At 47.9% G+C, this 27,844-nt stretch overlaps 11 protein-coding genes across 11 annotated transcripts; 6 read left to right on the top strand and 5 right to left on the bottom strand.

Moving 5' to 3' along the window:
- Positions 1 to 1,665: 1,665 nt before the first annotated feature.
- On the top strand, positions 1,666 to 2,894 carry N7517_001498 (uncharacterized protein; the record flags this gene model as incomplete). Its single annotated transcript, XM_056719228.1, has 3 exons — positions 1,666 to 2,052; positions 2,104 to 2,537; positions 2,579 to 2,894. 3 exons carry the CDS (start codon positions 1,666 to 1,668, stop codon positions 2,892 to 2,894), a joined length of 1,137 nt encoding a protein of 378 aa, XP_056583363.1.
- Positions 2,895 to 4,099: 1,205 nt separating this feature from the next.
- Positions 4,100 to 4,768, bottom strand: N7517_001497 (uncharacterized protein; the record flags this gene model as incomplete). Its single annotated transcript, XM_056719227.1, has 1 exon — positions 4,100 to 4,768. One exon carries the CDS (start codon positions 4,766 to 4,768, stop codon positions 4,100 to 4,102), a length of 669 nt encoding a protein of 222 aa, XP_056583362.1.
- Positions 4,769 to 8,431: 3,663 nt separating this feature from the next.
- Positions 8,432 to 9,415, bottom strand: N7517_001496 (alpha/beta hydrolase; the record flags this gene model as incomplete). Its single annotated transcript, XM_056719226.1, has 1 exon — positions 8,432 to 9,415. One exon carries the CDS (start codon positions 9,413 to 9,415, stop codon positions 8,432 to 8,434), a length of 984 nt encoding a protein of 327 aa, XP_056583361.1.
- A 791-nt stretch (positions 9,416 to 10,206) lies between these two features.
- Positions 10,207 to 12,254, bottom strand: N7517_001495 (DUF3425 domain-containing protein; the record flags this gene model as incomplete). Its single annotated transcript, XM_056719225.1, has 4 exons — positions 10,207 to 10,279; positions 10,860 to 11,182; positions 11,319 to 11,513; positions 11,901 to 12,254. 4 exons carry the CDS (start codon positions 12,252 to 12,254, stop codon positions 10,207 to 10,209), a joined length of 945 nt encoding a protein of 314 aa, XP_056583360.1.
- A 533-nt stretch (positions 12,255 to 12,787) lies between these two features.
- On the top strand, positions 12,788 to 13,252 carry N7517_001494 (uncharacterized protein; the record flags this gene model as incomplete). The annotated part of the gene is made up of 2 exons (XM_056719224.1): positions 12,788 to 12,917; positions 12,954 to 13,252. 2 exons carry the CDS (start codon positions 12,788 to 12,790, stop codon positions 13,250 to 13,252), a joined length of 429 nt encoding a protein of 142 aa, XP_056583359.1.
- Positions 13,253 to 16,151: 2,899 nt separating this feature from the next.
- On the top strand, positions 16,152 to 18,413 carry N7517_001493 (uncharacterized protein; the record flags this gene model as incomplete). The annotated part of the gene is made up of 7 exons (XM_056719223.1): positions 16,152 to 16,573; positions 16,778 to 16,911; positions 16,969 to 17,080; positions 17,135 to 17,422; positions 17,493 to 17,973; positions 18,041 to 18,107; positions 18,169 to 18,413. 7 exons carry the CDS (start codon positions 16,152 to 16,154, stop codon positions 18,411 to 18,413), a joined length of 1,749 nt encoding a protein of 582 aa, XP_056583358.1.
- Positions 18,414 to 20,369: 1,956 nt separating this feature from the next.
- On the top strand, positions 20,370 to 21,691 carry N7517_001492 (putative zinc metallopeptidase; the record flags this gene model as incomplete). Its single annotated transcript, XM_056719222.1, has 2 exons — positions 20,370 to 20,382; positions 20,433 to 21,691. 2 exons carry the CDS (start codon positions 20,370 to 20,372, stop codon positions 21,689 to 21,691), a joined length of 1,272 nt encoding a protein of 423 aa, XP_056583357.1.
- A 181-nt stretch (positions 21,692 to 21,872) lies between these two features.
- On the top strand, positions 21,873 to 22,892 carry N7517_001491 (NAD(P)-dependent alcohol dehydrogenase; the record flags this gene model as incomplete). The annotated part of the gene is made up of 1 exon (XM_056719221.1): positions 21,873 to 22,892. One exon carries the CDS (start codon positions 21,873 to 21,875, stop codon positions 22,890 to 22,892), a length of 1,020 nt encoding a protein of 339 aa, XP_056583356.1.
- Positions 22,893 to 23,802: 910 nt separating this feature from the next.
- N7517_001490 (uncharacterized protein) lies at positions 23,803 to 24,453 on the top strand (the record flags this gene model as incomplete). Its single annotated transcript, XM_056719220.1, has 1 exon — positions 23,803 to 24,453. One exon carries the CDS (start codon positions 23,803 to 23,805, stop codon positions 24,451 to 24,453), a length of 651 nt encoding a protein of 216 aa, XP_056583355.1.
- A 243-nt stretch (positions 24,454 to 24,696) lies between these two features.
- Positions 24,697 to 26,862, bottom strand: N7517_001489 (DUF726 domain protein; the record flags this gene model as incomplete). The annotated part of the gene is made up of 1 exon (XM_056719219.1): positions 24,697 to 26,862. One exon carries the CDS (start codon positions 26,860 to 26,862, stop codon positions 24,697 to 24,699), a length of 2,166 nt encoding a protein of 721 aa, XP_056583354.1.
- Positions 26,863 to 27,106: 244 nt separating this feature from the next.
- N7517_001488 (Aspartyl/glutamyl-tRNA(Asn/Gln) amidotransferase C subunit) lies at positions 27,107 to 27,682 on the bottom strand (the record flags this gene model as incomplete). The annotated part of the gene is made up of 1 exon (XM_056719218.1): positions 27,107 to 27,682. One exon carries the CDS (start codon positions 27,680 to 27,682, stop codon positions 27,107 to 27,109), a length of 576 nt encoding a protein of 191 aa, XP_056583353.1.
- Positions 27,683 to 27,844: the final 162 nt, after the last annotated feature.

Genomic DNA, 27,844 nt, shown 5'->3' with positions numbered 1-27,844 from the left:
TATTATCCTCTGGGTAGTATTAGATGATATCAAAATTATCTTATTCGTAACATCAAAAGACATCAATATTATCGACCTTGAAGATTACTAGTATAATAAATTTAGCATGCGCGGGATCGGGTTGGCGCGGATTAAATTCCTCGGAGGACACCTGTAATAAGACATTGAGATCCAGGGGCGTTATGAATACGAGGCATAGATCGCAAAGACGCCTGTAGCACAAATGATATGGAATTATGTTGAGAACGACTAAGACTTGCAGACCAGCTTTGATTATACTAGCATCCACTGAAAATGGAGATGGCGCTATGAAAGGGCCGAGGAAGAGGTGTTCTTCTTCTCGAAAAGCGCGGAACTACCTTAGTCTATTTAATCGGCGAAAATTAGATTATAAAATGTATAAAAAGGAACCCTCTCCTCTCCTCCTAATTCTTAAGACGCTATAATTATAAACGTGCGAAGTGCGAAGACCTAAAGATTATTTAGGAGTAGTTTAATCTTATTTAAAAAACTATTATTTAATTTAGGATCGACCCTAATAATATCTATAACTTCGATAAGACTAGTTTCGTAATAGGGTTAATCGCTACTATAAAGGTAATTATAAGAGCTAAATTCTACGGTCGGCGCTCGCTTTTATAGCCTAGAAATAGACTGCGACATCGCCCGTCTATGGGCGATGTCGCAGTCTAATCTTTATACTCTCGTAGACTCGAACATATCGAATTATTGATTCGAATACTCGAGCACTTTTCTAGGAGAGTCAGATTCCAAAGGTCAAGTGAATACCTAAAACAGATGTCACTTATCCAATGGGTTGTAACCCGCTCCATTCTGGGAGCCGAGGGTGTCACGCCAGTTCTAATGCAAAGTTCTTGCCCGAGATCATATCATGGGTTCTGTATCTTAAGCTTACGGGCTAAACAGCCAATTTGGCCATCGGAGTTGCCATTTTAGCTTAGTTCGATCTCGCGAGGCACAAGGCTGAGCTGCCCCCTCGACCCCCAAGGGTAAAACAGGGAAACAATCCTAGGCAATTGCCATCGACTCATATAACGATGTTACCTAAAAAAAGGAAGCAAGGTTCCCTTGGCATTATACCGAATCTTCATCTCTTAGTATCGAACAGTTAAGTGGTGTCCCATCTGCACTACATCTGATCTCAGCACCCCTTCAACCACTCGTCTTCACACTTCCATTATCCTATTTTGTTTTTCATTGCTATCTTTCATTTCAAACTCACAATGGAACAGATTACTGGAACGCTCAACCTCAGCTTTGTTGGTTGTATTAAGCAAGATACCCTCGATCCTCGAAACGACCAATAATCCCACATTTTGTACCTGGCTGCAGTCTCTGATTCGAAGCACAATGTTCATGCGCAGTATAAACGTTCTTTTTAATTGAGTCAGAGTTTCTTTGGCAATGATTTAACTTCATTTCATAGCACGATAGTGCCGTTGCATATAACGCCATCCTAGCGAGCATGATACCACAAACCCCGCACCTGATAGCAAGTGTATGGCACATAGTACTAGGATTCACAACAAGAGTACTCTGTAGATTCCAATCATAATTTTACTTTAAAGTAGGTATATAAGTCTAGTCTTCTCGCAGAGAATATTTTCTAGTTCATCATTGTTGCTGTCTGTCCTAAAAGAAGATATGGCTCCCTCCGCGATAGAAGAACAAACCCCAATCAAAAAGACCACCATCAAGCCATGGAGCCGACCTGCGCCTACTAATGAGAAGCTTGATTGGGCACCCCTAGTTGAGATCGATCTTTCTCGCTTCGACGAACCCGGCGGAAAAGAAGAGCTCGCAAAGAAATTATACGATGCTGTGACACGAGTCGGGTTTTGGGTAGTGGTGGGACACGGACTCGACGACGAACATATCCTCCACCAATTCAGTATCGGCAATGCGTTTTTCAAAGAGAATCTTGAGGAAAAGCGGAGCTTCGAATGTAATTTTGCCGAGGGCGAGTACTTCGGCTACCGTGAAAACTCACGGTGGGTTGGAGAAACGGGTGTGAAGGACAATATAGAAATGGTACGGCCTTGTCTATCTACATAATTAACTGAGCCTAGCTAACTTGTGCAGCTCAATATTCCCAAAGCCATCCCTGCATGGGATGACGTTCCTAAACACAGAATCGTCCGCCAGAACTACGATGAGATCTCCAGCTTCCATCGAGATCTTTTCGACAAGGTTATCCGCAAGCTGTTTGTTCTAATGGCAATTATCCTCGAATTACCAGAAGACCACCTAGTCCAAGCCCACGCGTACGACAAGCGTTCCGATGACCACTTGCGATACATGATCTACAACACTCGCACGCAGGAGGAATGGGATAAGGCACAGGCCTACACCAAGGGCGGTCATACGGATTTTGGCAGCTTGACACTGCTCTTCTCGCAGCATGTTGCTGGTCTGCAGATCCGCGCACCAGACGGGGAATGGAAATATGTGAAGCCTGTCGAGGGTGGGATTACGTGCAACGTCGCTGACACGTTATCGTTCCTTACCAATGGCAAGTGCCCACATGAGTTGTCATGATAGTATTTTGCTAACACAGAGCCACAGGCTTCCTCAGATCAACGATCCATCGTGTTGTCACACCTCCCAGAGATCAGATCAATATTCCCCGTCTCGGGTTGCTCTATTTCTGTAGACCGGGTGATCATACCGTGATGAGAACTGTGCCTTCGCCTTTGCTTGACCGTCTTGGTCTTCTAACTGAAGAAGACAAAAGTCAAAACAAGCCTGCCCCCTCGGGGACTGAGTATGTTCGAGCTCGGGTTCGGGATGTTCATCATAAGGCTGTGATTGATCGCCGGGAGAACACTTCGTTTGAGTTTAAAGGATTGAAAGTGCCGAATTATTATCAGTGATAGATTATATCTGGCTCGGCAAAGTTTATTCCCGTGCCTATGTCTGGTAATAATGAGATAGTGATAGTATCAGGAGTCGAGAAACAACTCAAAATTGTAGCTGGTGACTGTGGTTTTTGTTAGTTATTGGCATAGACATCACATTCTTGATATCATCTGCGACGTCATATTCAAAGAAACTCACGTGGACAATACAGGTGATATAAGCATAGGATAAAAAAAGGTGGCCTGAGGCAGATCATTCCTCAGCCACAACCCCGCAGTGAGTCATGTATAAAATTGTAACTGTCAGAACCTCAAAAGGATACTAGTAATGTAAATAGGGTGGGGAACACAAGGTGTTGGTGGGTATGATCGTCGGAACTTGACTAACATGGGGTAGCCTCATGACTAGACTGCCGAACAACTATGTTTGATGAAATACCACGATGTCTCAGTACGTAGGATTTATCTGTTCTCTAATACGTGGTTTTTGAAAGATAATTGGGTTTTCAATAAGACATTCAATATTTCAATCGTAAGGCAAACTAATCCCGAGAGTGGGAACTAAAGAGTGTGAGGCTGACAGCCTTGTCCCGAAAGGGCGCCTTTCAATCATATCAAAGACAAAGGAAAATCGGCAAATAAAAAGTGAAAATCCATCGCAGACAAGCATCTCCACATAAAAAAAATGAGTCACAGTAACAACAGCCAATAAAGCATGTAGTAAAACCGAACAAAAAACATGCATGAACATCGTCGAATTTCCGCATCTGTTATTGGCCAATGTCTCCACACCTGCATGCTCCTTCCGGGAGCACACCAGTAATGGAGCCAGGCCAAGCCTGCAGATAATTGCGTACAATCAAAAATCGAGTCACAATCAAATCTGGGTCCGAGAATGGGAAATCCCGCAAATTCAGAACCCCGAAGTGCACTCGGGTCAGAGAATCAAAGCTGGAAAACAGAAAGGTGAATTTCCGAGGGCGCATCTAGGCAGGCCCTATCAATCCAGATCATCAAAGACTGGGGTAAGGGGTATGTCCATAATGTGCTAATTACACATTACAGGCAAAGACCGTCTCGCGGTCTAAATGGGTGGGCAATCAATGCCCATCGCGAGTGAATTGAAGCTTCTTCATAGCGATTGGGGGTGGGGGGTGTGTGATCGTAATCAGAGAAACCAGAATCGAAATCCGTTGCCAGGTACGTTGCGAGGTATGCGTTCAACGGTGCTTGGGGGAACGCTCGACGTACCGGCGAGGAGTCTCGGAGTGGCGCTCCACGCGCTCCAGTCGGTCGACGCTGTACAGAGACCCACGGCTGGAGGATGGGCGGGCGGGAGAGCCACCGGGTGAGCGGTACATGATGGAAGTTGGGGAGCGAGAAAGGCGTGGGGATCTCTCGACAAGCTGGTAAGCCTCAGGGGACATGGAGCGAGGGCGAACCTGCTTGCCGGTGACCTGGCGAGCTGGGACGTGGTAGGTCTGGTCGTAGCTCCGGGACTGGGAGTGCTGAACTGTCTGGACAGGTTTGACGGGCTTCTGGATGACGATGGCCTTCTCGCGGATGCGCATACCTTGCTCGATAGCTGTGAGAAGCTCACGGGTAGCGAGGGCATCGCGAGGGAGCTTCACCCGTGTTGACTTGCCGCTCTCAAGGTCGACGGTAGAGTAGTGCTTTCCGTTCTGGCTATAGAGATAGTTGTGGAGAGCGCGGGCGTGCTTGTTGCCCGACTCGCAAAGTCCAAGGCCATCCCTGTAGGTCTGGACAGCGTGGTCGCAGGAGTGGCAGTGGTTGGCGTGACGCTCGAAGTCGTCGACCACCAGCTTCTCGTCGTCGCGGAGATCACGCACGACCGCGAGCGGGTCTATAATCTCTATAGGAGCTGGCATTGTGTTGGTACGGCGTAGTCCAAGTAGGCGTCGTGTCAGACTAGGACGAGAAGATCGCTCCTTGGTAGTTAAAGTCGAGGGGTCGACAGTGTACGAGGTTGAGCGGTAGGGCGACAGCGTGGCTGATTTATGGGGGTCACGCGAATATAGTAGATGATCACCGTGTGTAGATGATCGGATGTGAAACCCAAGTGTGACAATGGATATGGAATATAGAATGTGTAATGTCAAATGTGTGTTGTAGATATTCTAGTGGAAAGAGGTGGGGGGGTGGCTATTATATAGATGTTATGCAGGTTATAGATCGCACCCTGTAGCCTGGAGCGTATGGTGTCTGCTGGAGCCTTAGAGATCTGCAGTTACCTCCACAGTACTTAGCGCCTCACGCAAAAATACGGGAAATGCAGGTGCTATTCTTGTACCTCTCATATCTCTATTGACTGTGGCTGGTGAGGCTGTGCCTTTGGCTTCCAATACCGCCGTATCTGTCCTTGTCGTTCCCCTGATTGGCTCAACTCCCCTAATTCACGGTCAACTGTCACCGCACTTCTTCACTTCCCACTATTACCGCTATCTCTCTTTCGGTTCCCCGACTTCATTTCCAAGGCATTATTATTTTCACCTTATTTCCATGACATCAACTATCTTTCTTGAAGGTTTTATTACCCATGTCATACACCTTTCCCATGTCGTGTGGCTTATTCTTCTCGTGTTCCTGCGCTATGACAAGGGTACAAGGGTCCCGTGCCCCCTAGTCCCCCCCTGAAAACAGGCCTCAGGTTCGCGTCATTTGCGACCCTTTTGACTTGACAATCGGAAATAGAACCCTCAATATTCAATCGGAGCCAGTGCATTCAGATGGAGGTCTTTGGTCGGAGGGCTCGCGCCCATCCCTTCCCCACGCTCATAGGCTTCTGCAACTGCCGCATTGCGATGAGCGTCTACCGAGACAACACTAGAACTCCCCAAACCACGTCGCTGGGACTTCGAGCACCGTTCTCGTGTTCCATATTTGGAGATACTGGAGTGTGTTTCAGACTATCTAAGAATAGTGTGCGACCTCGGATTGTTTATTTTGGACCCCACGTTTGGCGATCATCACCAGCCTCAACTCCCCCTCTTAGCCACAAGCCACAAGGTATACGAGGAGCTCTCATCCAGTGCTTTTTTTCCCTCTATCCCCAATGTAGCACGACTGCTCACCCTCAGCCTCAATTGCGCTATCTCTGATCCTGATTCGATCCACCAGCCACTGATGTCTTTCTTCTCGGAAACTGCTTACTCGCAATTTCTTGCTTGTCGCTGCGCCGCCGGCGCTCAAGCCAAGGGTCCCTATTCGATTATGACCCTAGCTTGGATTCTATCTATATTTTTCTGTCTCTTTTCATTTACGTCGCTTGACGCGCAGGCTACCGTTCCTTCAATACATTCTTTCCCTATCTTCCCATGCGCCAGGAAGCCACATTGTCTATTCAAGGGGGCCTGATCCTACGATTGCGCATGACAACCTCAAAAAGGCCAGGTTGTTCTTTTTTTGTCGTACTCTGTTTCATCACACGCCGGCCGACTGTTTATTCATAGATCATCTCGATATGTCTCGTGTCAAGATATAACCGTCGAGTCATTCATTCCCTATTCCCATACTAACCGCCGACCATATCGTGGCCTATGCTAATCCTACCATATTGCCAATATGAATTGTATTATTGCAACCTCTTTCAACAGCCCAGCCGGGCTAGCTCAATCGGTAGAGCGTAAGACTCTTAATCTTAAGGCTGCGGGTTCGACCCCCGCGTTCGGCTATTCCTAAAAACCAAACCTGAGATTTCTTTTTTTCGTTGCAGAAAATTCTGCTTGAGCCTCGGCCTATACTCGAAGCTAACTGGTTGATGTGGCTATTGGGGTACACTAGTGGGTCGGGCCGATGCTTGAGCCAGCACATATCAGCGGGAAATTACATACATATACTCCGTATGTTTTGCATGATATCCTCGCATGAAAAAATTGCACGTAGATTACAAGCATTCAAGCAGCATGAAAACTCTTCACCAAGTATGACTAGCAAGGTATCATCCTGGCAGCGACTTGTGGCTTAAAACGGCCCGAGCGCAAGGCAGAAAACGCCTTGTGCAGATAAGGGCGCGACAAGGTTTGTCCTTCAGCTGGACATGGATCATTGGAGACTATAGTGTATGTAGGCATCAAATTGACCTTTCCAGGAAGTAACCATGCCATAATTCGTCATCACGGGCCTTATGTTGAGAATCCTGCAAGAAAACACCCGGGCTCCTTCATAATATATATTGTTCAGCTGGACATTACATGGAGTGGCTGCACTATCGTACCGGTTTTATATCGTGATCCTGGACGTACTTGCGTATTGTTTCCGATTCTAATTCCTCTAATTGGGTTATGTTCAATCTACCCCGGGAGATCAAGGAGGGAAGTACAGGGTTACTCCAAGTATACCAGCCCAGCGCGGCAGCCTACCAGGGACTACAATTCCGGAGTGAGAGTGAAACATACTGAGGGAATTTGCCACCTAGGCTGATTGTGACAGTCTAACGGCTTGTTCTAAGATTTGCTACCCCGTCTGCCTTAAGTCGTAGTAACCAGTATTCGAAGTTATCGACATGTTGGATCTTCCAGGCATCCTTGACGTACGCTTTCCCTCTTTTATCTATCATGGTAGCCTTGGTCAAAAGAAACCACATGTAGTTGATTGCTAATCGTATTGGAGCCGGAAAAGGGGAAATGATCCACCATGTAAAATACAGCCTGTACTGAGTATACCTGATTATGAATGTTAATCTGGATATTAATGAGTAATGAGTACAGCGGTCCCAATATGCCTGCCCCCACTTGGCATATTATTGAATGCTGGCGAGTTTGATCATTCTACAAAAGGCGAAAATCTCTAGGGATAGACTCGCGGATACTATGAAAAGAGGTATTATGAAGTCGCGTGATCTCTGCCCATTTCCCATATTCACTTTTACTGGTCAATCGGAGTTTGAATTAGTACATTCTATGCCATGGCTGTTTAGCAAATGTGTGGTTGTGGTTTTATCGAATGTCGTTGCGACTTTAGGTATCAGAGCGAGTATGCCCGGGTAAAGGAAGTGGAAATTATCCACTCTCCCTCTCTTGTAAAGAGAAGCAAACAGCAATAGTAATGGAAAGCTAGGAGAAGAGTGAGATGCACTGTCTCTTTATTTATTTATCCACCTACTGTCATGAAGCTCATTATATGCTCAATGGGGACAAATAGAGGTCTGACTCGCTGCAGGTAAGCAAGCAAGGCCTTGCGAAAGAAACGACACCGGTAATTGATAAAAAGCTCCTGAACTCAGTCCCCGATCTAAACAAATTTGATTAGAGAAGAACACTTAAGTTTAAGCGTAAATGTATAATCGCAATATTGGCCATGGTAAAAGATCTAGTTATTTTGATAAATTATGACTAACTTTCTAGCGAAGAATGCCCTTGTCTATAGAACAGGAACCTAATTCATATAGTTATACACAATTTAGCGAAGAATATATGTAGTACCCTTGTTGGAGTTGATAGGAAATACGGATGACTGGATTGAGGAACTATCGGAAGGAGGGCTATATATAGATGGGGCTTTAACAATTATGCTGAGACCTCAGTAAGGCTAGGCTACTCGCCGAGTTCAAAGACTCTCTTGATCCACGATATCTTGGCAGCCACTGCGCTACGTGCCACCGGTGAGTCTCCTGACATCAGATCAAACCCATGGAAGGCACCTTTCCAGACATGAAGCTCCGCGGAGACACCAAACTTCCACAGTTTCGATGCATACGCAACGGCTTCATCGCGGAAGACCTCTGCCTCTCCAGCGTCGATAAATGTAGGCGGTAAACCTGTCAAGTCTGTGGCCCGCGCTGGGGCAACGAGCTCGCTAACATCCGGCCCGCCTCTAGCACTCCCCAGAACCCAGTCCCATGCCATCAGATTTGTCGCTCCGCACCACGGCCCAACATTTTCATATTGCTTGGCGGAAACGGTCTCGCCACGATCATCGATCATGGGGGTTAGGAGCATCTGCGCGCGGAGTTTCGGGCTCTGGTTTCTATGGGCGAGCAAGGCACAGCCTGCAGCGATAGGGGCACCGCCAGAGCCACCTAGAACCATGATCTTTGTCGGGTCAATGCCGAGTTTTGCGGCATTGTCTGCCGTCCAAATCAGACCAGCATAGGCGTCATCGAGAGCCGCAGGGGCAGGGTGTTCAGGGGCCAGACGGTACTCGACCGTGACTGCCACGATATCGAGAGGCTCAAAGTATTCCAACACAGCGGGTAAGGTAGTGAAGCGGTTACCGGCAATCTGTCCACCGCCATGGACAATGTAGACAGCGGGCCGGGAAGTATTGGTCGATGACGCTGACTTGAAGACAGATAGAGTTACCATGTGGCCAGTGCTGTCATTGATAGTTGGGAGTGTGTGTTCTGTATGGCCCAGGTTGGGAAACTTCTCAAGCACTGTTTCTGCTGAGCCTATTGCCTGGGCTCGAATTTCGTCGAGACTGCCAAACCCCGCATTCTCGAAGGCCTTCAAGGCGACCAAAATGGCTGGATCATAGGGCGGGCGAAGTACCGGGGGTGCTTCCGCGCTGAGAGACATTTTTGATATGTATAGAGGACACAGGAATGTCGAACTAGAATAAACAGAGAGTGGATTGGATCATGATAAACAGATGGATGGGAAGACAGCACATGCTTTATAGAAACATCATCGGATATATCGTAATGCTATTGCCTCCAAGATATTGGACTGACCCCCTGGAGAACTTTCTAGATCCGCTCCGGACGAATGTAGGAAATATCTTGCTTGGTCCGGTTTCTCTGGAGGGATTAGGCGCGAGCATAAAACCGGACGACGTCGTCCACCTCGCTACGCCAGAAACTCATACTTTGCTCTCCACTTTTTTCCCCCAGCCCGCGAGATAAGTTCATTTATTATGTACATAACCCCAGAAACCCCAGACCAAGCAGCATCTGTGTCTCCATCAAGCCAAATCTAAAATTTTCGTTAGACCGGCACCTCCACATCTGCCCAAGGACTTTGGGGTAAGTCTTCGACCCATCCACCACATTTGGGTCATGGTCAATCTCTGATTGAATTAACTTTGCTGACATATCTCTGTCCACTTCCAACTTTAAACATCCGCTCAGTTCAGCTTCTCAAAGGTCCACTAAACTCCCTACTCTGGGGATTCTTTCTTCCTTCTAGCGAGAATACTGGCTGTATCCATCTCGTAGGCGCTTTAAACGGCGTATGTCGGACGTGGGAAACAAGCTGAATAATATACAAAATAATGACAGATTAAGCGAAGAAACCTAATAATGACACAGTCAGATCCCATCGTATTGTCCATAACTAGAAAATAAATCGGGTCTTTCCGATAGAATGGACTACACTCGGATCCCGGATTTTCCCCAGACTTTCGGGTTCAGATATTGCCGAGCCGAAACAGCATCTTGAACGCTCGAAAGTTAAAGTCTACAGGTTCCATTCGTCCGGCGGAATACCCCGGAATAGGAATTATTTATGAGGTGAAGATGCTGCATAGGACTTGGAATTCCATCCCAATTGTACCTATTGTTGCAGCAATCAGCCCCCGGGTGTAATTAGAAATTATTAATGAATGACCTAAAAGGCTTTTGATCCGATACAAATACACGCATCTCCGTATTTTTGCATCGGATCAAAAGCTTCATGTTGATACGTAGACTTGATAACTAGTAAACCACCTAAAAATTTGGACCCATGGATTTTGGTGGGATCAAAGCTTCGTTCTTATTTGGACTAATAAACTACCCCAGAAATATGGTAATACCTAGATTTGTATGGACGTTAAACATTCCTATGGACTTGGGAGCCAGAGGAACAAGGGTACTTTGACTGTTAGGGCATGTGTAACAGTAGGTCAGGTAACTACGTATTTCAATTTTTCTACCGTTCTATAACCAGGCATTCAGGCATCGAAGAGTCATGATCATTGATAATACATACACATTGCAAAATTTATTCTCTGATTGTGACCATCGAGGACATTTGTGGATACCTTCGCGCAAAGTCCGCATCGAGCGACCAGTTACTAGAATTGAGAATGTGTGGCTCAAAATCCGGGTTTAGAACCACTTCGAAGGAGTCGTTGCTAACAAGTAAAGGCTTCCAGCTAGGCCAGTTGACCGAGACAGACCTGCCGTAGTCAATATCGAACTTTTCCCGCGTATACTCAACAGAGCCCGAAATCATGGCGTTGCGCAATCGAGGGAATGGCACAAAGTCGGTAAAGATTTGGTGGGGCGTGTTATTTTGTATTTCAGTCGGTTGAAGCCATTCCGGTACGTCCTGGAGGGTTTCAAGAGATGGCGAAAGACGGTACTATTATACAAGTATGATTGTAAGCATTCTGCTGCGTTCAATTGAAGAGTTTGTTTAAAGGAGAGAATTCGGACAATATTAGGGTAGAACTGACACGAAGCAACCGATAGAGGAGAATGTAGGCTCCCCAACATACATCCATACCGTAAAAGCCCTCTCGCATCAACATTTTTATTAAAATCCGGGATACAACGTTCTCCCCTTCTCCCATGAAAAGGAGGTCAGGAAGGGATGGACTCCGCGGGATGGGTGGTGCCCGAGGTTGAGCCTGCGCTTCGATCAACGCATCGTAGACGGTATGCTCGAAGCAGTCTGCATACGAGTCGTGCACCTTTAGTTGACAGAGACAGGATGGGAGCGCTACACCTCGATATTTGAGTGTAGTCGGTGAAGGAGAATCTATGTTTGCATAGACAGTACTAAGAGCTTTTGAATCATTCATAGAGATGGGGTCTCTGTTAAAGGATTCCCGGGGTTGGCGATGAGCGTCAAGTATCGTTTGATTTGTCTCCGTTTCTAACGGATGTAACGGTGCAGGCAAAGCAAATGATTGCATGCTATTCAGAGAATACGGGCCGCAATTATGCAAATTTTGATGTAGACTCCCTGTTGTGACAGGCGGATGATTAAGCTCTCTTGATGTCATGTTGCAATCCACCGCCAGAAGACTTCGATCTGTTTCCATATACAGCTTTGGTGGCGCTTGTACGCCGTGTACCGGATTCGACGTCAGGTCGCTGGAGCTGGAGCTCGAATCTCCTCCCGTACCTGTGGTATTGCCATCCGGCGGGGTGAGCATGTCCACCGGCGGGGATATTGAGGATTGGGGTGGATGGCCACCGAGATGTGTATCGTGCAGATTGTGCCACCCATTGAGAATCATTGCCATGGATTTCTGGAGGCTATCCATCTGCCGTTTAATTGCCTGAACATCGGCCTGGATTTGGATTAATCGGTCCTTATCCGACTCGCGTTTAATTCTCTGCGTCTGCTTGTCTACCTCTCTCTTTCTTTCCAGCTGTCTTGGTGTCCGGCGTCGGGTCGCCTGCTTCGGTGCGGGGTCCATCTCCATATGGGGAATAAAAGTGAGAAAATATATGAATTTTCCCCATAGCAAGCCGGACGATGTCGTCCGGCTTTTATACCTGTGCTGACTTATCGCTCCAAGGGACCTCGGGACATCGGGACCTCACTCGGGGACTCCTACTGGCAGGCGGATTTCCCCACTCATGCACACATAAGCTTAGCCCCACGGCAAGTTAGGCCATGGACGATGTCGTCCATGGGCATTTTGATGGTCACAAATTTCTAATCCACCATACTATAAGTCCCGTTCACCCGCAACCAATCTGAATGTCTTTATATTATCGAGAGCAAAACGAAATGAATCCCCTCGAGAGTTGGTCTCAGGCTTTGGGCTTGTCTCCGGCATCTCGGGGACAGCTATTCAGCCCAACTATACTCCACAACTTCTATTCCTTATACCAAAGTCCCTGGAATTGAAATTCTTGGTCTTACCTCGAGAGTGCGGGGTTGCTCCACATCCACCCGGCAACTCTGGACGTCGACCCTTTCAACCGAACTGACCTGAATGTTTCCAACGTGATGACAGATACCCATCCCGGAAAAAGTGACATCAATCCTGAGACCTGGCTCTCTTTGGATGGCTGGAATGGGCGGTTTCAGACATCTAGTGGTGGAGGATGGATGACAGGCTGGATGGAAAGCTTCCAAGGTTAGCTGTCCGAGCGAGCCATAATTACGCAGTCAGTGTCACGGATGGTGGCCCACAGTCTTCCAAGAGCATGGGCACTAAATGAAGATGGTTCAGTTAATCTCCAGCTCCTCGAACACCTCGCATCTCGCGCCTTGCACAAGCTTTCTGTTCTTGGTAAAGCGATTACCACCTCGTTCTACGGAAACCCCCCGACGTATTCGTACTGGAATGGATGCTCGACAGGGGTTTTACAGGGTCTAATGCTTGCCCAGCGATATCCAGACGATTTTGGCGGAATTATGGCTGCTGCACCGGCAATCAGTTGGGCAAAGTTTATTATAGCGGAATATTAGCCGCAACTTGTGATGAAACACCCTGTTGTGTATCCGGAAATGTGCGAACACGATGCAATCAAAGACGCAGCTATATGTGCCAGTGATAAAAACTTGATGGCCTGAGGGATAAAGTCATCTCTGCGTTCGGATTTTGCCAGTTCGACCCCCTCTCTGTTGTTCGCCAGCCATACGACTGTAATGGGGAGACATAAATGATTCCAAAGGAGGTCGCATTCATTGCACAACCGACTTGGAAGGGCCCCAACGCAACCGCGAATTACTACGAGAGGGTTCTCGAGAAAGACCCTGCTGCAATGGACTTCTATCGATATTTTGAAGCCCCGGGTGTACCTTACTGTACGCCAGTGACCTCCAAACCCCCTTGCCCGCAGGACGTGCTAGCAGACTTGAGGCGATAAAGCCCCAGAGACACTGAATGGCGAGTGAAGAGATCCTTACGATCAGTCGGTCTTGATAATGGAAAGACCATTGTGCCAATATCCTCTCGTGGCTCCATATATTGGGGGTGATATCACTTGGGCTTCGTCTTTCAGTTGTGAGACGGAGTTTTGAAGTGATATCACATTCACGGGCGCGGAGTGACTTCGGTGTTGGAGAGGTTGAGTGGTATTCTGGGGAGGCCGACTATTAGCACCCTGGTGAGATGTTGCAGCAAAGAGCCGCTCGGTGGAAATAATTGTAAATAGCCAAGAAATAGTCCAAAAAGAGATAGATGTACCATTCATGGGTGAGCGCCCAGCCTTTTGCGTATTGCAAGGACTCCCTTACATGCTGTCAATCAGACCCTTGAACTGAGAATTATGCCTCTAAAATCTCGCACACGCTCTCAGCCGTAAAGATATTTCCACTCCCAGAAGACGCAGACTACCTTCATTCGTCGTATTTCAATCAACTACCATTTCGAGTTAACTCACCTCACATTCTCCACTACTCGGATAGAATTAATAAATTGACGTCAATTGGTGCCTAGTCATCAAAGTGAGAAACTTACGTTATTCCCATTCCCATCTATGCAGATTAAAAGACAATTATTCTTTGGAATGTGAAGATTAATACCAAAGGATTATTGGCGTTCAATCTAGGAAAATACCAGCGTACTTATATCCTGATATCTGGCAAACAATCTGCTTAGTCTACAAGCAACAATGAGAGATTGGGTCATCTAACTGTAACGGCTACTAGCGAAGGGGAGGAAGATAAAGAACAATAATTGTCCCTGCGTCTGGCAAACAATGGGAGATGAAATCATCCAACACTAACAATAGTCTTAATGACTTTCAAGGTTGCAAGGCTCCGAGGGGCCTAAGCGAGCTCTGTGCAGGCTTTACGTTGATAAATGTCATCAACCGGACATGGGTTCTATAGGGCGGACACTATAACGCGAAGAACTAGGTAGCTGCGGTCAAAATCAAAAGGATGCCACAGCAAAAGAAAAAAAAGTGACAGGGTCCAAAGGGGCAAAGGCTAGATGTCTAATTTTCAGTGTTTAGGCTAAATTATGCCTGGTTTCCACCCCCTTTCGACACGGAGGCATAAGGGATCTTGGTCACGAGCTCGGTCTTATGGGAGGTTCAAATAAATAGCCCCTTAACTGCGTCGTCTGGTACCTCAGTGACACCAGTCTTGTCATCATCTATGCCAGGGTTGTCGCTCGAAAGATACGAAAGGAGTAAATTCTCAGCGAATCCCATGCCTTCACCTACGACCATTCTGGGGCGTTGGGCATTGGTGCGGATCTTTCGATGACTCGCATGGATTAGATGGCCTAGAAATAGTTCCAACAAAGCCCCTAGAATTATGGAGAGTAATTTGTATCTAATGCGGCGTTACCGGCGTTTCGGGATACGCCCTGCAACGCTGCAATAGGAATTTAAATTGTGGCAGCAGCGAAGTAGTTTTCCGGTCACCCGGCGGTCGGACTGTTGTATTTGGGGCCATCTACTCCTTGGGAAAGCCTCTGCCAGATAAGGCAAGAACAGAACGTGAGATCAATGACTGAGTGTTATGTTTGTTGGTGGAACAGTCGAAAGCTAGCAAAATGAGATTTCTTTATTGTGAGGCCGGGTAGCTCATGTTTTATGGAACCTATGAGGCTTTCAGACACCATGACATGACTTAGTTTAAGACTACATTCACGCAAGATTTGGACATGAGTTGTCAGAAAAAGTACATAAAACACAATACACATTACATAAAGGATGCTGTCACATAAAGAACCCAGCTTTGGGCCTGCAGTTGATCCACAATTTCCACAAAGCTGAAACATACACAATCCCGCCCTAGTCAACATCTGATACCGAATTGGCATCGCTGTAGGAACATCGTGCTCTGACGACTGTGGGGCGCAATCTCCTTGGTACTTTATTCAGATTTTGGGGTGTATATTCTTTTGGGGGCCATAAACACGATGCCCCTTATAGGGCTAATATTAGGTCTATTGAATGAATAGTCATTTGGAACATAAGTTAGAATACTCCATATGTTGTAGGGCAATAAGGGCACAGGGAACAACGTTTTTGGCTAAGCTCCGGAAGGAAGCGAAACCTAAATAAGGTCCACGCCACGTGGAAGATCGGGGCCAATTGATTGGTCGAGCTATCCATATGCTCGTGCTATAGTGAGCCCTAAGGATATTCAACGCGGATTGCTACCAACTTCCTGTTTAGGAAGTAAGAACATTCCTTGGGGTAAAAGCGGTGCTCTATGGGATGATCTTTCAATTTTGCAATTGTTACCTGGGTACCTGGGCACTGGAAGTCGCTCATCAACTAGGACGTTTGGTCTATTTTTGTCAAAAGGGGGGACCAATATCGGGGGCTACAATGTATAAAAGGATCAAATGCCTTCGTGTCATTATACTGTTCACATTCATTAACTATCTACGGTTGAATTCAAGATGCGTTCTACCTTCCTCGGAGCGTCCCTTTCGCTCCTTTACGCGGCCAGCGTAGCTGCTGTCCCTCATTCAACCAGGGCTTCCGCGACCCCTGCGGCACCCTCTTCAACTCCTGCATTTAGGATAAATAAGCTGGCTGTATTGGCAGACCAGGCTACAGGGGCCTGGAAAGATGTCCAGTGTACTTCCGACATCACCGATGCGACACTGGATCCCACCTCTCGTTGGAATGCAGCCAACGCCGATGATGCCCTGAAATCCGCCCTGGATGCCTGGGCTACATCTGGTCCTTCTACTGGCTTGGGATTCCCTGAGTTCATCAGCAACTACTTCTCTGGTCCCGAAAACTGGAACTGTGCAGATATCGGCAACACTGCTTGCTCCACAGTGCTGACCTGTAACCAGGCCCAGTATCCTGCCGGGTGAGTAGACCCCAGGCCTTTACAATATATACACAGAACTGAAGGCTTACATGGGCATGCAGATATCTGATTATGAATTCTTTCTCTTCGATTCACCAGGTATACCATCCTTTCTCTGGGTTTTATGGCCAGTCGACTAACTAAGAACACCTTCTGCTAGCTTCATCAACAAACCTACAACGCTCTCGGAGATGCCCTTAATAGAATGCAAAATGATATCGGTGCCTTTGCGGGCACCTTTGCTCCTCAGCTCGAAGACGATACTGAAATCTTCAAGTTCATTATCAACGCCATTGTCTTGGTGGCTAGCGTCGGTAGCTCCTTTGCATGGAATATCGGTAGGTCTATGTTCTGGCCGCAGCCTGTTCGATGCTAATGCCGTATCACGATTATAGCCTTCAAGGGTCTCACTATGGCCGCATCAAAATACTTCTCCATGGGCAAAGACGTAACCAACGCTGCGCTCATTTCATTTACCACCGGCATGGGTAAAGACTCACTGAAATCGTTAGTCTTTTCTTCTCGGGTTTACCCTTGAATTCATCTCTAACCTAAAAACAGCGCCAAAGATGCATTGGGCACCCAGAATGGAATTTCATCCGCTCTTGGCGTATACTTTTCGGCCTGGACTGGCATTGAGAGCGGATATGTGGCCTCACTCTTTGATGGAGTAAACGATGATACGTCAATTGCTACTCTTCAAACTCTAACATCCAGCGGCTCAATGCTTCTACTTTCGTCCAAGGTGGACTTGACTGGAATGACTGCTCAGGCGCAAAAGATTCTTTACGGACAGCTGATCCCGGCGGCTTGGTCGCAAAGCCCTGATGACCTCTTACCTCGGATCCTGTAAGAATAACACCCTGGCATTTTACAAATGGTGGAAAGCATATACTAATCAGTTACCTTTGATCGATAGGCGGAAGGCCGGAGGTTGTTCTACGTCAATTGACCAAGATGTTCTCCTTTACATGACTCAGAGCACTCTAGTTGGCGGGTATGTCTGCTACAACAACGATGCTTTCTATGTCGTGAACGTCAATCCCACTCCTGGCTTGACGCATTTCGAAGGCCTCCCCGGTGGAAACCATGAGACCCTCAACGGCGATGCCTGGGGCGGTGTCATCCTTGAAGATATAGTCCAGAGCTCGTACCAGGCATACCAGCTGAATGGCAACGCAAACGGCTATGAAATGCCTGCTCTGTCAAAGATTATCGATGGAGCAGGCACAGAGGGTAATTTGGCTTTCGAGAATGGAATCCGTACCCCGGGATTCTTCAACCTGCCAATCTGCGACGATATAGCTGCAGCAAATAATAATGTCGACATGGGCGGTGCAAAGGGAAAATACTGGCCTTGCGAAGCACCGGAAGGATACAACGCTGGTGGAACCAATGTGGTACGTGTCCGATGAGATCAAGGCACCTGGTTTAAAGGTTCCTTTTTGCTAACATGATATCATAAAGCACGTCAACAATGGATGTATCAATGTGGATGGTGAGACACTATGCACGTCTAAGACCAAGTCTATCAGTATGTTTCCAGAATTTCCAATATCTCCTCGTGTGCGCATCGGTATCTGACAAGACAACAGACATCGCAGATGAAGCTACTGGCGACAGTGTCGCCACCATCTACGCCCAGTTCGATGGAGACAACAAGACCGGCTACAAAGTTGTTCCTGGCTGCAAGCTGGAAGCTACCTGGCCCCGCGCCTACGGTGATGTCTACTTTGGAGCAGATAACTGTCTGTATGACTCGACCGGCATCAATATCAACGGTCAGTGTTGCACCAAGACGACCGAGGACTTGGTTGTCAACCCGTACTATGGATATTAGGTGTGAGTGTGTTGGTGTGGACAGTAGATGACACCAAAGGTGTCTTGTACTATAATGAGGGTATAAGTGTGTTCGGATTGTGGAGGGGAGAAGTTTGCGAAAAAATTCTCTCGCTGGGCTCGTTGAATCATCTGGATCACGGCCGCTTTGTTCTTTATTCTAGAAGAATGGATTGACTGTCGTTTAGCACCCCTTATTCTTGGCTCAGTTCATGTCCCGGAGGCGTTGTTGCTACAGGGTGCCAAACAGGGCTCAAGCCAGAATGTCGCTGATAAATACTAGCTTGTAATTTCGTACTTTTAACTCATATTTACGCAAATCGTACTAACATCGCCTTATTTACAATCTGAGATTATTTGGCACTAGTGGTGACCCACCAATGTGGTAGAACTATCTCACTAGGTAGAAAAAATATTAGCGTGGCTACTAAAAGTGCCCAGGTGTCTAGTGGAAGTCAAGCAAATCCATAGATAGACCTCAAAACGTTTTTCGTATCTCGTGGTCCAGTACCCCGGAACGGCCCGCGATCCGACGGCTCTCCTAATTGGTAGTTCTTAAGGGTTTAGCGGGGCTAGATTCTCTTTTGAACCAATCAAGGCCCTTGATCTACCCTCATCAGGGCGAAAACCACATTCATCGAAGTCGTATACTAGTCGAGGGACATCTTTCAGTGATATCGCAAGCTAATCGTACTATGACCTAGTAGGACTGCGTCTTCTGCCTCAATACACTTCAATTCCTTCGTTCTCTACCTTATAGGGCATGATTTCAGGCCTGGAAGACGGTCCATAAAGCGATACGCCCACGTCTTACTAATTGGCTTGTTCTTACCAGCGCGCAAGAGTACCCGATTTTTCTAGGCCCCTTTTTGCCCAGGGGCTAGTAGCCTAGAGGGTGCTAGCATATTCCAATCATGCATATACGACCTCGCTAGTGTATCAAAGGTCGGTCCTGTGCTTTCTCGAATAACCGCGCACACATCGGTGTAAGGTACGCGAGCATCGATAAATCTAACCTCATCAAGGATGGGAGATGTGCTGATAATAGTGGAGTTGGTAGTGGTACAACGAAATGCTCACTGTATCTTCCCAATTCGCAGGGATTATCCGATTAATTGGCACTCGACTGAGCTTTTTCGGTTTCTCCTAAAATTAGGGCTGGTTTAAGCTGTTGATAGCCGGTTTTTCGTGGTAAGTTGGCTGGTGTATCTCCATTGCAATATACCTACTTGGCTAAGATATATATATCAATGGTTTTTTTTTAACGTTATTTTTTACTGTGTGCCTACTTGATTGCTTTGATTCTCTTATATTATTGCTAAATGTAATATAAAAAGTTCTTTGCAAATTGTGTTTTATATATAAGATCTATGGCCAAACTGTGATATAGCCATCCATGATGCATCCATCCCATCCATTGACCTTTTTCGCCTAAATTCACACTTAATTCCAAGCTAGGAAAAAAATAATAAGAGCAAAAAGGAAATCTCAGGTTTGGTTTTTAGGAATAGCCGAACGCGGGGGTCGAACCCGCAGCCTTAAGATTAAGAGTCTTACGCTCTACCGATTGAGCTAGCCCGGCTGGGCTGTTGGAATCGTTCAGGGGAGGTGACTATTTGAGGCTGGTGATATTATATTGTTTCGGAAAGTTATACATAGAGTAACCCATAACTATCCATTTTAGGCAATTTTGCAGATTGACTGATAGGTTAAGGCAAATCCTCAGAATTGAGGTTTTAATCCAGAAACCGGAATTGACCGGCAATTGGCGAGCAGAGTTACACTTGCGGGGAACCTCTTGGAATGATTCGAGGATTTGCCGACGAGGTGGGTTTGTCGACCGGGAGAGGCAACGGAGATTATTGTCCCCCGATTTGCTCGGACATTTGTTCGGGTATATAAACCACGAGTGAATAAAGAGATGACCCGACATTTACTTTTCTAAACTACTTCCAACATGCAGTTACGAGGTATGACTACCTAAACTCAATCAACTGAGCATGTATACTCACTTATATAGACAAAAACAATGACCTGGCCGAGATCATCAATCGCCACCGACCAGATCTAAAGCCATTCGAAGATGTTTATCGCCACCTACACACCAATCCCGAACTATCCGGCCAAGAAGAACAAACAGCAAAGATAGCATCCGACCACCTCAAAGCCGCCGGTTTCGAAGTCCACACCAAAATCGGCGGCCATGGCGTAGCAGGAATTCTCCGAAACGGAACAGGCCCAATAATCCTCCTACGGGCGGATATGGACGCCTTACCTGTGGAAGAACAAACAGGCCTATCATACGCAAGCACCCGCCACGTCAAAGACGAGACCGGAGCCCACAAGCCCGTAATGCACGCCTGCGGACACGACTCCCACGTCGCAACGCTAATGGCCGCCGCGACGCTCCTACAATCCGCGCGCGATAACTGGTCTGGGACATTAATCTGTATCTTCCAGCCCGCCGAGGAACACCTCGACGGCGCACAGGCAATGCTGGATGACGGGTTATACGACAAGATCCCTAAGCCGGACCTTGTGCTCGCGCAGCATGTAATGCGCATGCGCGCGGGGACGGTCAATCTCCGCGCTGGACCGTTGCTTACGGCGGCTGATGCCTTTGAAGTGCGTGTGTTTGGGCGTGGAGGTCATGGGTCTGCGCCACATACGACTATCGATCCGATTGTCCTCGGGGCGGCGATTGTTATGCGATTGCAGACTATCGTCTCGCGAGAGGTCACGCCGGGCAAGTTGGCTGTCGTTACCTGTGGTAGTATTCATTCTGGACAGTCGGCGAATACCATCCCGGCGTATCTGGATTTGCAGTTGAATGTGCGGACTTATGATGAGGAGGTGCGGAAGCGTGTGTGTGCTTCTATTCATCGCATTATTGAAGGGGAGTGTATGGCTGCTGGGGTTGAGAAGAAGCCTGAAATTAAGCTTACTTATTCAACACCGTCGACGATTAATGATGGGAAGACTATTGATGCTCTTCGTGAGACTTTCCAACCGTACTTTGGTGATCGGCTTGTTGATATGGAGCCCCCGACTGCTAGTGAGGACTTTTCTTTGTTAGCGACTGCTGTGGGTGCGCCTTATGTTATGTGGATGTTTGGTGGGACTGATCCTGAGACTTGGGATGATGCTGTTGCTAAGGGAGCTGTTGATGAACTGCCCAGTAACCATTCGCCGTTCTATGCGCCGGTTATCCAGCCCACATTGTGTACGGGTGTGGATGCCATGGCACTTGGGGCTTTGACTTTCTTGAAGAAAAAGTGAGGATATTATTAGTTAACTTGCATGAATACATTCAAATATTCAAAGATAATTTCCCTGCTGAGAGATAAAAGTGGTCTTGGAAGGCGAAGGGGTAGTCCGGGTGAGGTCATCAATCGCGCTCCAAAAAAAGTGGCAACACCATTTCCTAACAGCATCACAACAAAAAAACATACCACCCAAAATGGCATCTGCCCAACCCACAGAAATGAAAGCCTGGCTCTACTCCAGCACAACCAACGGCCTAGAAAAGAACCTCAATTTCGACGCGTCGGCACGCGCGCCACCAGCCGTCCACGGCAACAATGTCCTAGTTCAAGTCCTCTCAGCCTCCCTGAACCCAGCCGACTTCAAAGTCCCGGAAATGGGCCTAGTAGCACGCAAAGTTGTGATCGGCACACCCGCTTCACCGGGAATGGACTTCTGCGGACGCGTGGTGGTCGCCGGCGACGCCGCGACCGAGTTTTCACCAGGCCAGCTTGTGTACGGATGTCTCAGCAAGCCCGGGCAATTCGGCTCATTGGGCGAGTATCTAGTGGCGTCCGCGACTCTACTTGCGCCCGTGCCGGAGGGCGTGGAGGTTGATCATGCGGCCGCTATCGGCATTGCGGGACAGACGGCGTACCAGTCACTGTCTGGATACGTTAATGCTGGCGATAAGGTGTTTATTAACGGTGGCTCTGGGGGATGTGGAATTTTCGCGATTCAAATTGCTAAGGAGATGGGGTGTCATGTTACGACAACTTGTTCGACGAAGAATGTGGAGTTTTGTCGTGGGCTCGGCGCTGATGAGGTTATTGATTACTCTGCTGAGGAGGATTTGGTTGCTACGCTGCGCGATCGTGGTGTTGTCTTTGATCATATTGTTGATCATATTGGATACCCTGCGCCGATGTATCGCGAGTCGCATCACTTCTTGGCGGCTGGGAAGGCGTTTGTGCAGGTTGGTGCCTCGGCCATGGGGACTTTTGTTGATAGGTTGATTTGGCCTTCTTTCTTGGGTGGCGGCAAGAGGAAGTATGTTATTTTCTTCTTCAAGAATACCCGTGAGGATCTTGTGAAGATCGGGGAATGGGTGCAGAAGGGGGCTGTCAAAATTCAGCTGGATACTGCCTACGAGTTTGCGGATACTGTTCAGGCATTTGAGAAGCTTCGTTCTGGTCGTGCCAGGGGAAAGATTATTGTGCATGTGGCTAAGCCATAAGCTGAGATCAAATACAAATATTCCTTAGTTGAAGTGGTCTTTTTAGGGTTTGAGCAAACTGTACCTCTCCGCGCCGAATCGGGAAATGATCACATCTGGGAAAGGCATAGTAGCAAGTTTCGACGTAAACTTGACGATGCCTCTGGCTTTGTGAGTAATACGAAGTGGTCTCCGGCACTGATCTTCGGTTGCCTTTTCCCTCTTCATCACTAATACTTCGCAATTATCAACACTTCAACGCCTTCATTTTCCCATTATGAAATTTCCACTCCGTTTTCTAGGAACATTTTCCGGGCTTCCTATAGAGCTTCGCCTAATAATATGGGAGTATCTCATCTCGTCCATCCACAGAAAATCATCCTTGCCCAAAGACAACCCCCTATCCATTCTCTGCGCCAGTCGATACCTCTGTAATGAGATTTCGTCCCATATATTCAACAAGTCCGTCCAGATTATCTCACTCACCCCATCATGTTACCGAGGAGAGTGGATGGTAATAAAATTGAAATCAAGAACCATAGATGTCAAGTGGACTCTCAGGACCACAGCGGACACCGAAAGGCATTTTCACAACTTCCCACATTCAAAAACGACTATGAAAGTGCATATCCACTCCCCAGATCCAACAGACCCAGGTCAACTAGTAATAATTTGGCAGAAGGTCAGCGAACTAGTTGATCTTGTCATCCCCATTGATCGGCCGGAGATAGAGCTGGTCCCAAAGGGGGAATGGCATCCAAGAGAGCCACCAGCTCACTGGCGAGCAAACAGAGGTCGATTTTATGAGTTGGGGGGTCTACAGGAGTCAACAAAGCCCCTATATAGATACCGTCCTGACAGAGACATTGTTATGGTACCCTTCCTTCGTCTGGAACTATGGGACGAGGATCCTGTAAGAAATGTGCCCGCCATGTCAGACGAACAGTTCGACAGTCTTCACCGGCGCTTGATGGGCTTATTCCACCCAACCGGCATCGATATCAGGTTAGGGGAGCTTTACACCATGACCCAAGAGACAGCCGCCAGCCGAATTGAAAACGCACTCAATGAAACCGACTTATTCTTAGACGCCAGCCTGGACGAGATGCCGGGCATAACGGCGGATTTCCTTCGTCTCTCTCGGTATAGACACTGGTTCCGAGATGGGCAAGACTGGGAATCACCATATGGGATTCAACTCCGAGACCAGTTGCATATTAGTCACTGGGTTATTGAGAAGACGGATCCTGGGTTTCAGAAATCGGATAGGAGATACATGATTCTTATTCTACTACACCATGCTATACATGCGTTCAAATCAAGTTTACGCGATGGACTTGGACTTTACCACCCAGTCATTTATATGAAATGGGACTCGGGAATGTGGTTCGATGTGTTCCCGACTGGCATCCCGCCGCTTAGCGATGTTTATGACTGGATTTCGAGGTTCTGGTCCGATAAGTTCCAGCTTAGAACCTTTCATGCCTATTTGTATTGGTTAGGGCTAGATAAAAATGGCGTCCGATCCAGATGCCCGACTATGGACCGTTTGAGCGTGTGGGGCCGTCGAAGGGTATATTAAAGGTATCAACAGGCGCATGATTTTTGGAATATTGGAATATGGTTTATGTTATGCGAAGGAAACTAGCTAATAAAACTAATAAGTCATGTTTTCACTACTTGCTTATGCCTATAGTTGAGACAGAATGTTAAAAGCCCAGCCTATTCTTACTGCAATAGTTGACAAGTGACGACAATTCGTATTAAATGATGAATATTTGAGAGATGTGCCGAAATAGCTGTGCTATAAATCCCAAATCCTCATTTAGAGGGCAGAATGCTTGGAGGGATCTTCCTTCAAAGGTGCCGAATAATCATCGTCGTCCATATCGAGCATTTCAATCCGGTGGCTTGCCATGTTCTCCTGAGTCTGTGCCTCGACCTTCTTCTGCAACCGTGCATCTTCCCCAAATCCATGCTCGCTGTTTAGGGTATCACGGGCAGCAGATGATTCCCGGTCTTTAACACCAGCCTCACGCTCATTCTCCAACCGCTCCTTCTCCAGTCGCTCGTCCTCGGAGGCGAGAGCAGCTTCTTCGCGTTCAATCTCACTGGGATCAAGATCCTGAAGCCCGATAAGGGTAAGGATTCTGCCGAGAAGAAACTGGTATCGCAGGTGACCGCTGATCATCTCGCTTACGTCCACGTTCTCAACGCCTGGAACACCTTCAACTGGCTGCAATCCGGCGACGCCGAGTTGGAGGCTGCTTGTTCGGTACAGGAAAGCCAGTACGGAGTCATTCTCCGAGAACACGTTCACAACACGTCCGCTTACGACACTGCGAATCTTTTGCCAGTCCTCCGTATCTGAAGGGGTGGGTGACCCCATCAAAATGACCGACTCAACCAGACCGTAAGCATTCCTCTTTTCCAGACTGTGGAGGCAGGAGAAAATCAGTCGAGATCCCAGAGAATACCCAATTAACGTCACGGGTCGTTCTCCCTGGGCTTTGTTGATCAAGGCATCGGCGAGGACCTCGCCCGCTTTGTCAGCGCGGGCTTTGGCCACGCTGAACGGGTTGTCGACGATGCCAGCAACTTTCATGAGACCTAGGGGAAGCATCACCGCGCTCATGATGGTGGAGAAGACAGTACGAGCCAAGACCTCACGTCCGGCAACCGACCATGCTGCGCTAGTCACAAGAGCTGAGATCGCGTTACCCAAGTTCATCAAAGGTTCCATCTCCCAGCGAAGACCAAACACTTCCGAGTCGGCACCAATCACCCGCCATGGGACCACGAAGTTCGACTCCTCTTTGACCCAGCCGGTGACACCAATGGTAACTCGTAAACGATGATCTTGCTCAGCAGACTCCTTCTCTTTCACATTGCGGCGGCGTTCTCCTCTGATCGGGATGAATGCAAAGTCGTCCACTTCACGGGCGTACTTTTCCATCATGCGACCAGTCATACGCCCGCCATAAGCGCCAAACAGGCCACCGACAACAACGCTACTCCCGGCCAAAGTACCCAAGAGCCCAGCAGCAGCCGTAGCGCCAAGGCCCAATCCACCCATGACAGTTCCCAGACCCGCCACTACCAATGGAGCTGCGAGCCCGCCAGTGAGGCCAATCAAAGCAGCTCCAGCCACTGATGCAAGACCAACCTTCCATTTCCTCATGTCATCCTTTTTCTTGGGTTGCGCTTTGGTATCTTGGTCTGCCGAGAGTGCCAAAGCTGTCTGCAGCAATCCGCGGGCGACACTGACTTCGTCTTGATTGAGTATGTTGATGTCTATGTTCAGACTGGACGTGACATTCAGCATCAAGACTCTTGAGTAAGCACTGTAGTGCTCTAGACTGAGCATTAAAAGAAGAAGCGAGTGAAGAATAAGCAGCCTTGTTGCTTTAGGAAGTTTAGCCAAGGGTGTTTCCACAGGGTGGTATATTTCTTGTAATTTGGCCAATCTATCTTTATCCTCATCCAATGGAAGATCATCAGACTTGGCAGCGTCCTGCGGGTCTTCTTGGCCTTCCTTTTCCCCCTGGTCGTCATCATTTTTATTAACGACCGCGCCAACCCGCAAAAGGACAGAATCCCTCCAATCCTCGAAAGCAGAGAGCGCAGTGACTTTAGCCTGAGGGCTCAACGGCTTGTTAGTAGAACCCTGTCGCGGACTTCTGCTGTTTCCTGGAACCGGCTTGCGTTGCGGTCTTGGGGGCAAGCGTGGGGTGTCTTCATCGCGGTCCGCCTCCGGAGATGGACGTGGGCTAGAGCGATTGGGAGAGTCATCCTTTGGATTTGTATGTTCATAAAGCTCCAAAATCCGAACCCGCATTGACTCAGCTACCTCAGCGACGAGGACGGTCAAGTCGGCGCGCTGCGACCGGTCCAAGATGGATGATAGATCTTGACCGCGATCGCTTTCCGAAGCATTGGATTGCTTGGATTCAAAGAATCCTCCATGCTTTTCTTTGAAATTTTTGAACATTGACGCCGAATAAAAGTGAAAAATGAGTTGACAACTTTTGAAGGAACAAACAGGCAGAAGTCGATGTTGTTGGAGAGGGGCGATGCTGTCATGGCCCCCGATAGTCACGGGTATCGGGGCCGCTTACTCCACCAATAGCCTGAGGCAGAAACATCTGACCATGTTGATATCGCTCTGCTTCGCTTCATGCGGAATATCTATGTCTCCTGCGTATTCCAATGTTGTGGAAAGTTGAGGGAAGAACTCAATTGCCGATTTCAACGACAAAATATTTCCCCTTTGTCTTTGTCGCGCACCCGAGCGCATTCCCATCCCAAGCCGTTCCATCCGGACGATCGTTCTTTTCACCTGGGACGCGCTGAATTTTTCCCCGTCGCCCGGACACCTTTTCCTTAGCCAGAGCCTCCCTGAGCCTTTCAATTCCAATTGTCTCCTCTTCCATAGCAGCAGGACTTTCGTCACGAATTCTAGCCAGCGGCGCGACGCCGGTAGTATCAACAAGTTGAATTTCCTTCACAAAATGGATTTGAGACTCGAGTGTATCAAGCATGGACTGCTCTTCTTCTTGGTTGGCAGGCTGGGGAAGAGCCGAGATGCGCAGAAGATGATGGAGTTGCTTCGGCGTGACTGATGGTGGTGGTTTTGAGGCTGGGTTCGGGAGCAGCGACCTGACAGACCAGTTCGGTGCGCCAAGTATGGTTTCGATATGTGCACTGTCCGATCTTTCGGAAGAGTAGAAGCGAGATAAGGTCGTGTTGAGTCGGGAAGGACATGGGCGCAGCGACTTGGATAGCCGAGCAGCAGTGCGAATAGAGGTCATTGTAGAGTCTGTATAGATGATAACCTTGAGGGCAAATGAAGGAATGTATCCGACTGAGATAGAAGCACAGTCTAATCCGAACAGTACAGTGTAAAAATAGCCAAAGTCGCCGAAGCCGCAAGACAACACTGGGGAGCTTAGGCGGAGACCCGAAAAATAAAC

The sequence above is a fragment of the Penicillium concentricum genome (genome assembly GCF_028827145.1).
Source record: "Penicillium concentricum strain IBT 3081 chromosome Unknown utg000001l_segment0_segment0, whole genome shotgun sequence".
Classification (NCBI taxonomy): Eukaryota; Fungi; Ascomycota; class Eurotiomycetes; order Eurotiales; family Aspergillaceae; genus Penicillium; species Penicillium concentricum.
The sequence above is the reverse complement of the archived record's forward strand: the minus strand, read 5'-3'. Positions and strand labels throughout refer to the sequence as shown.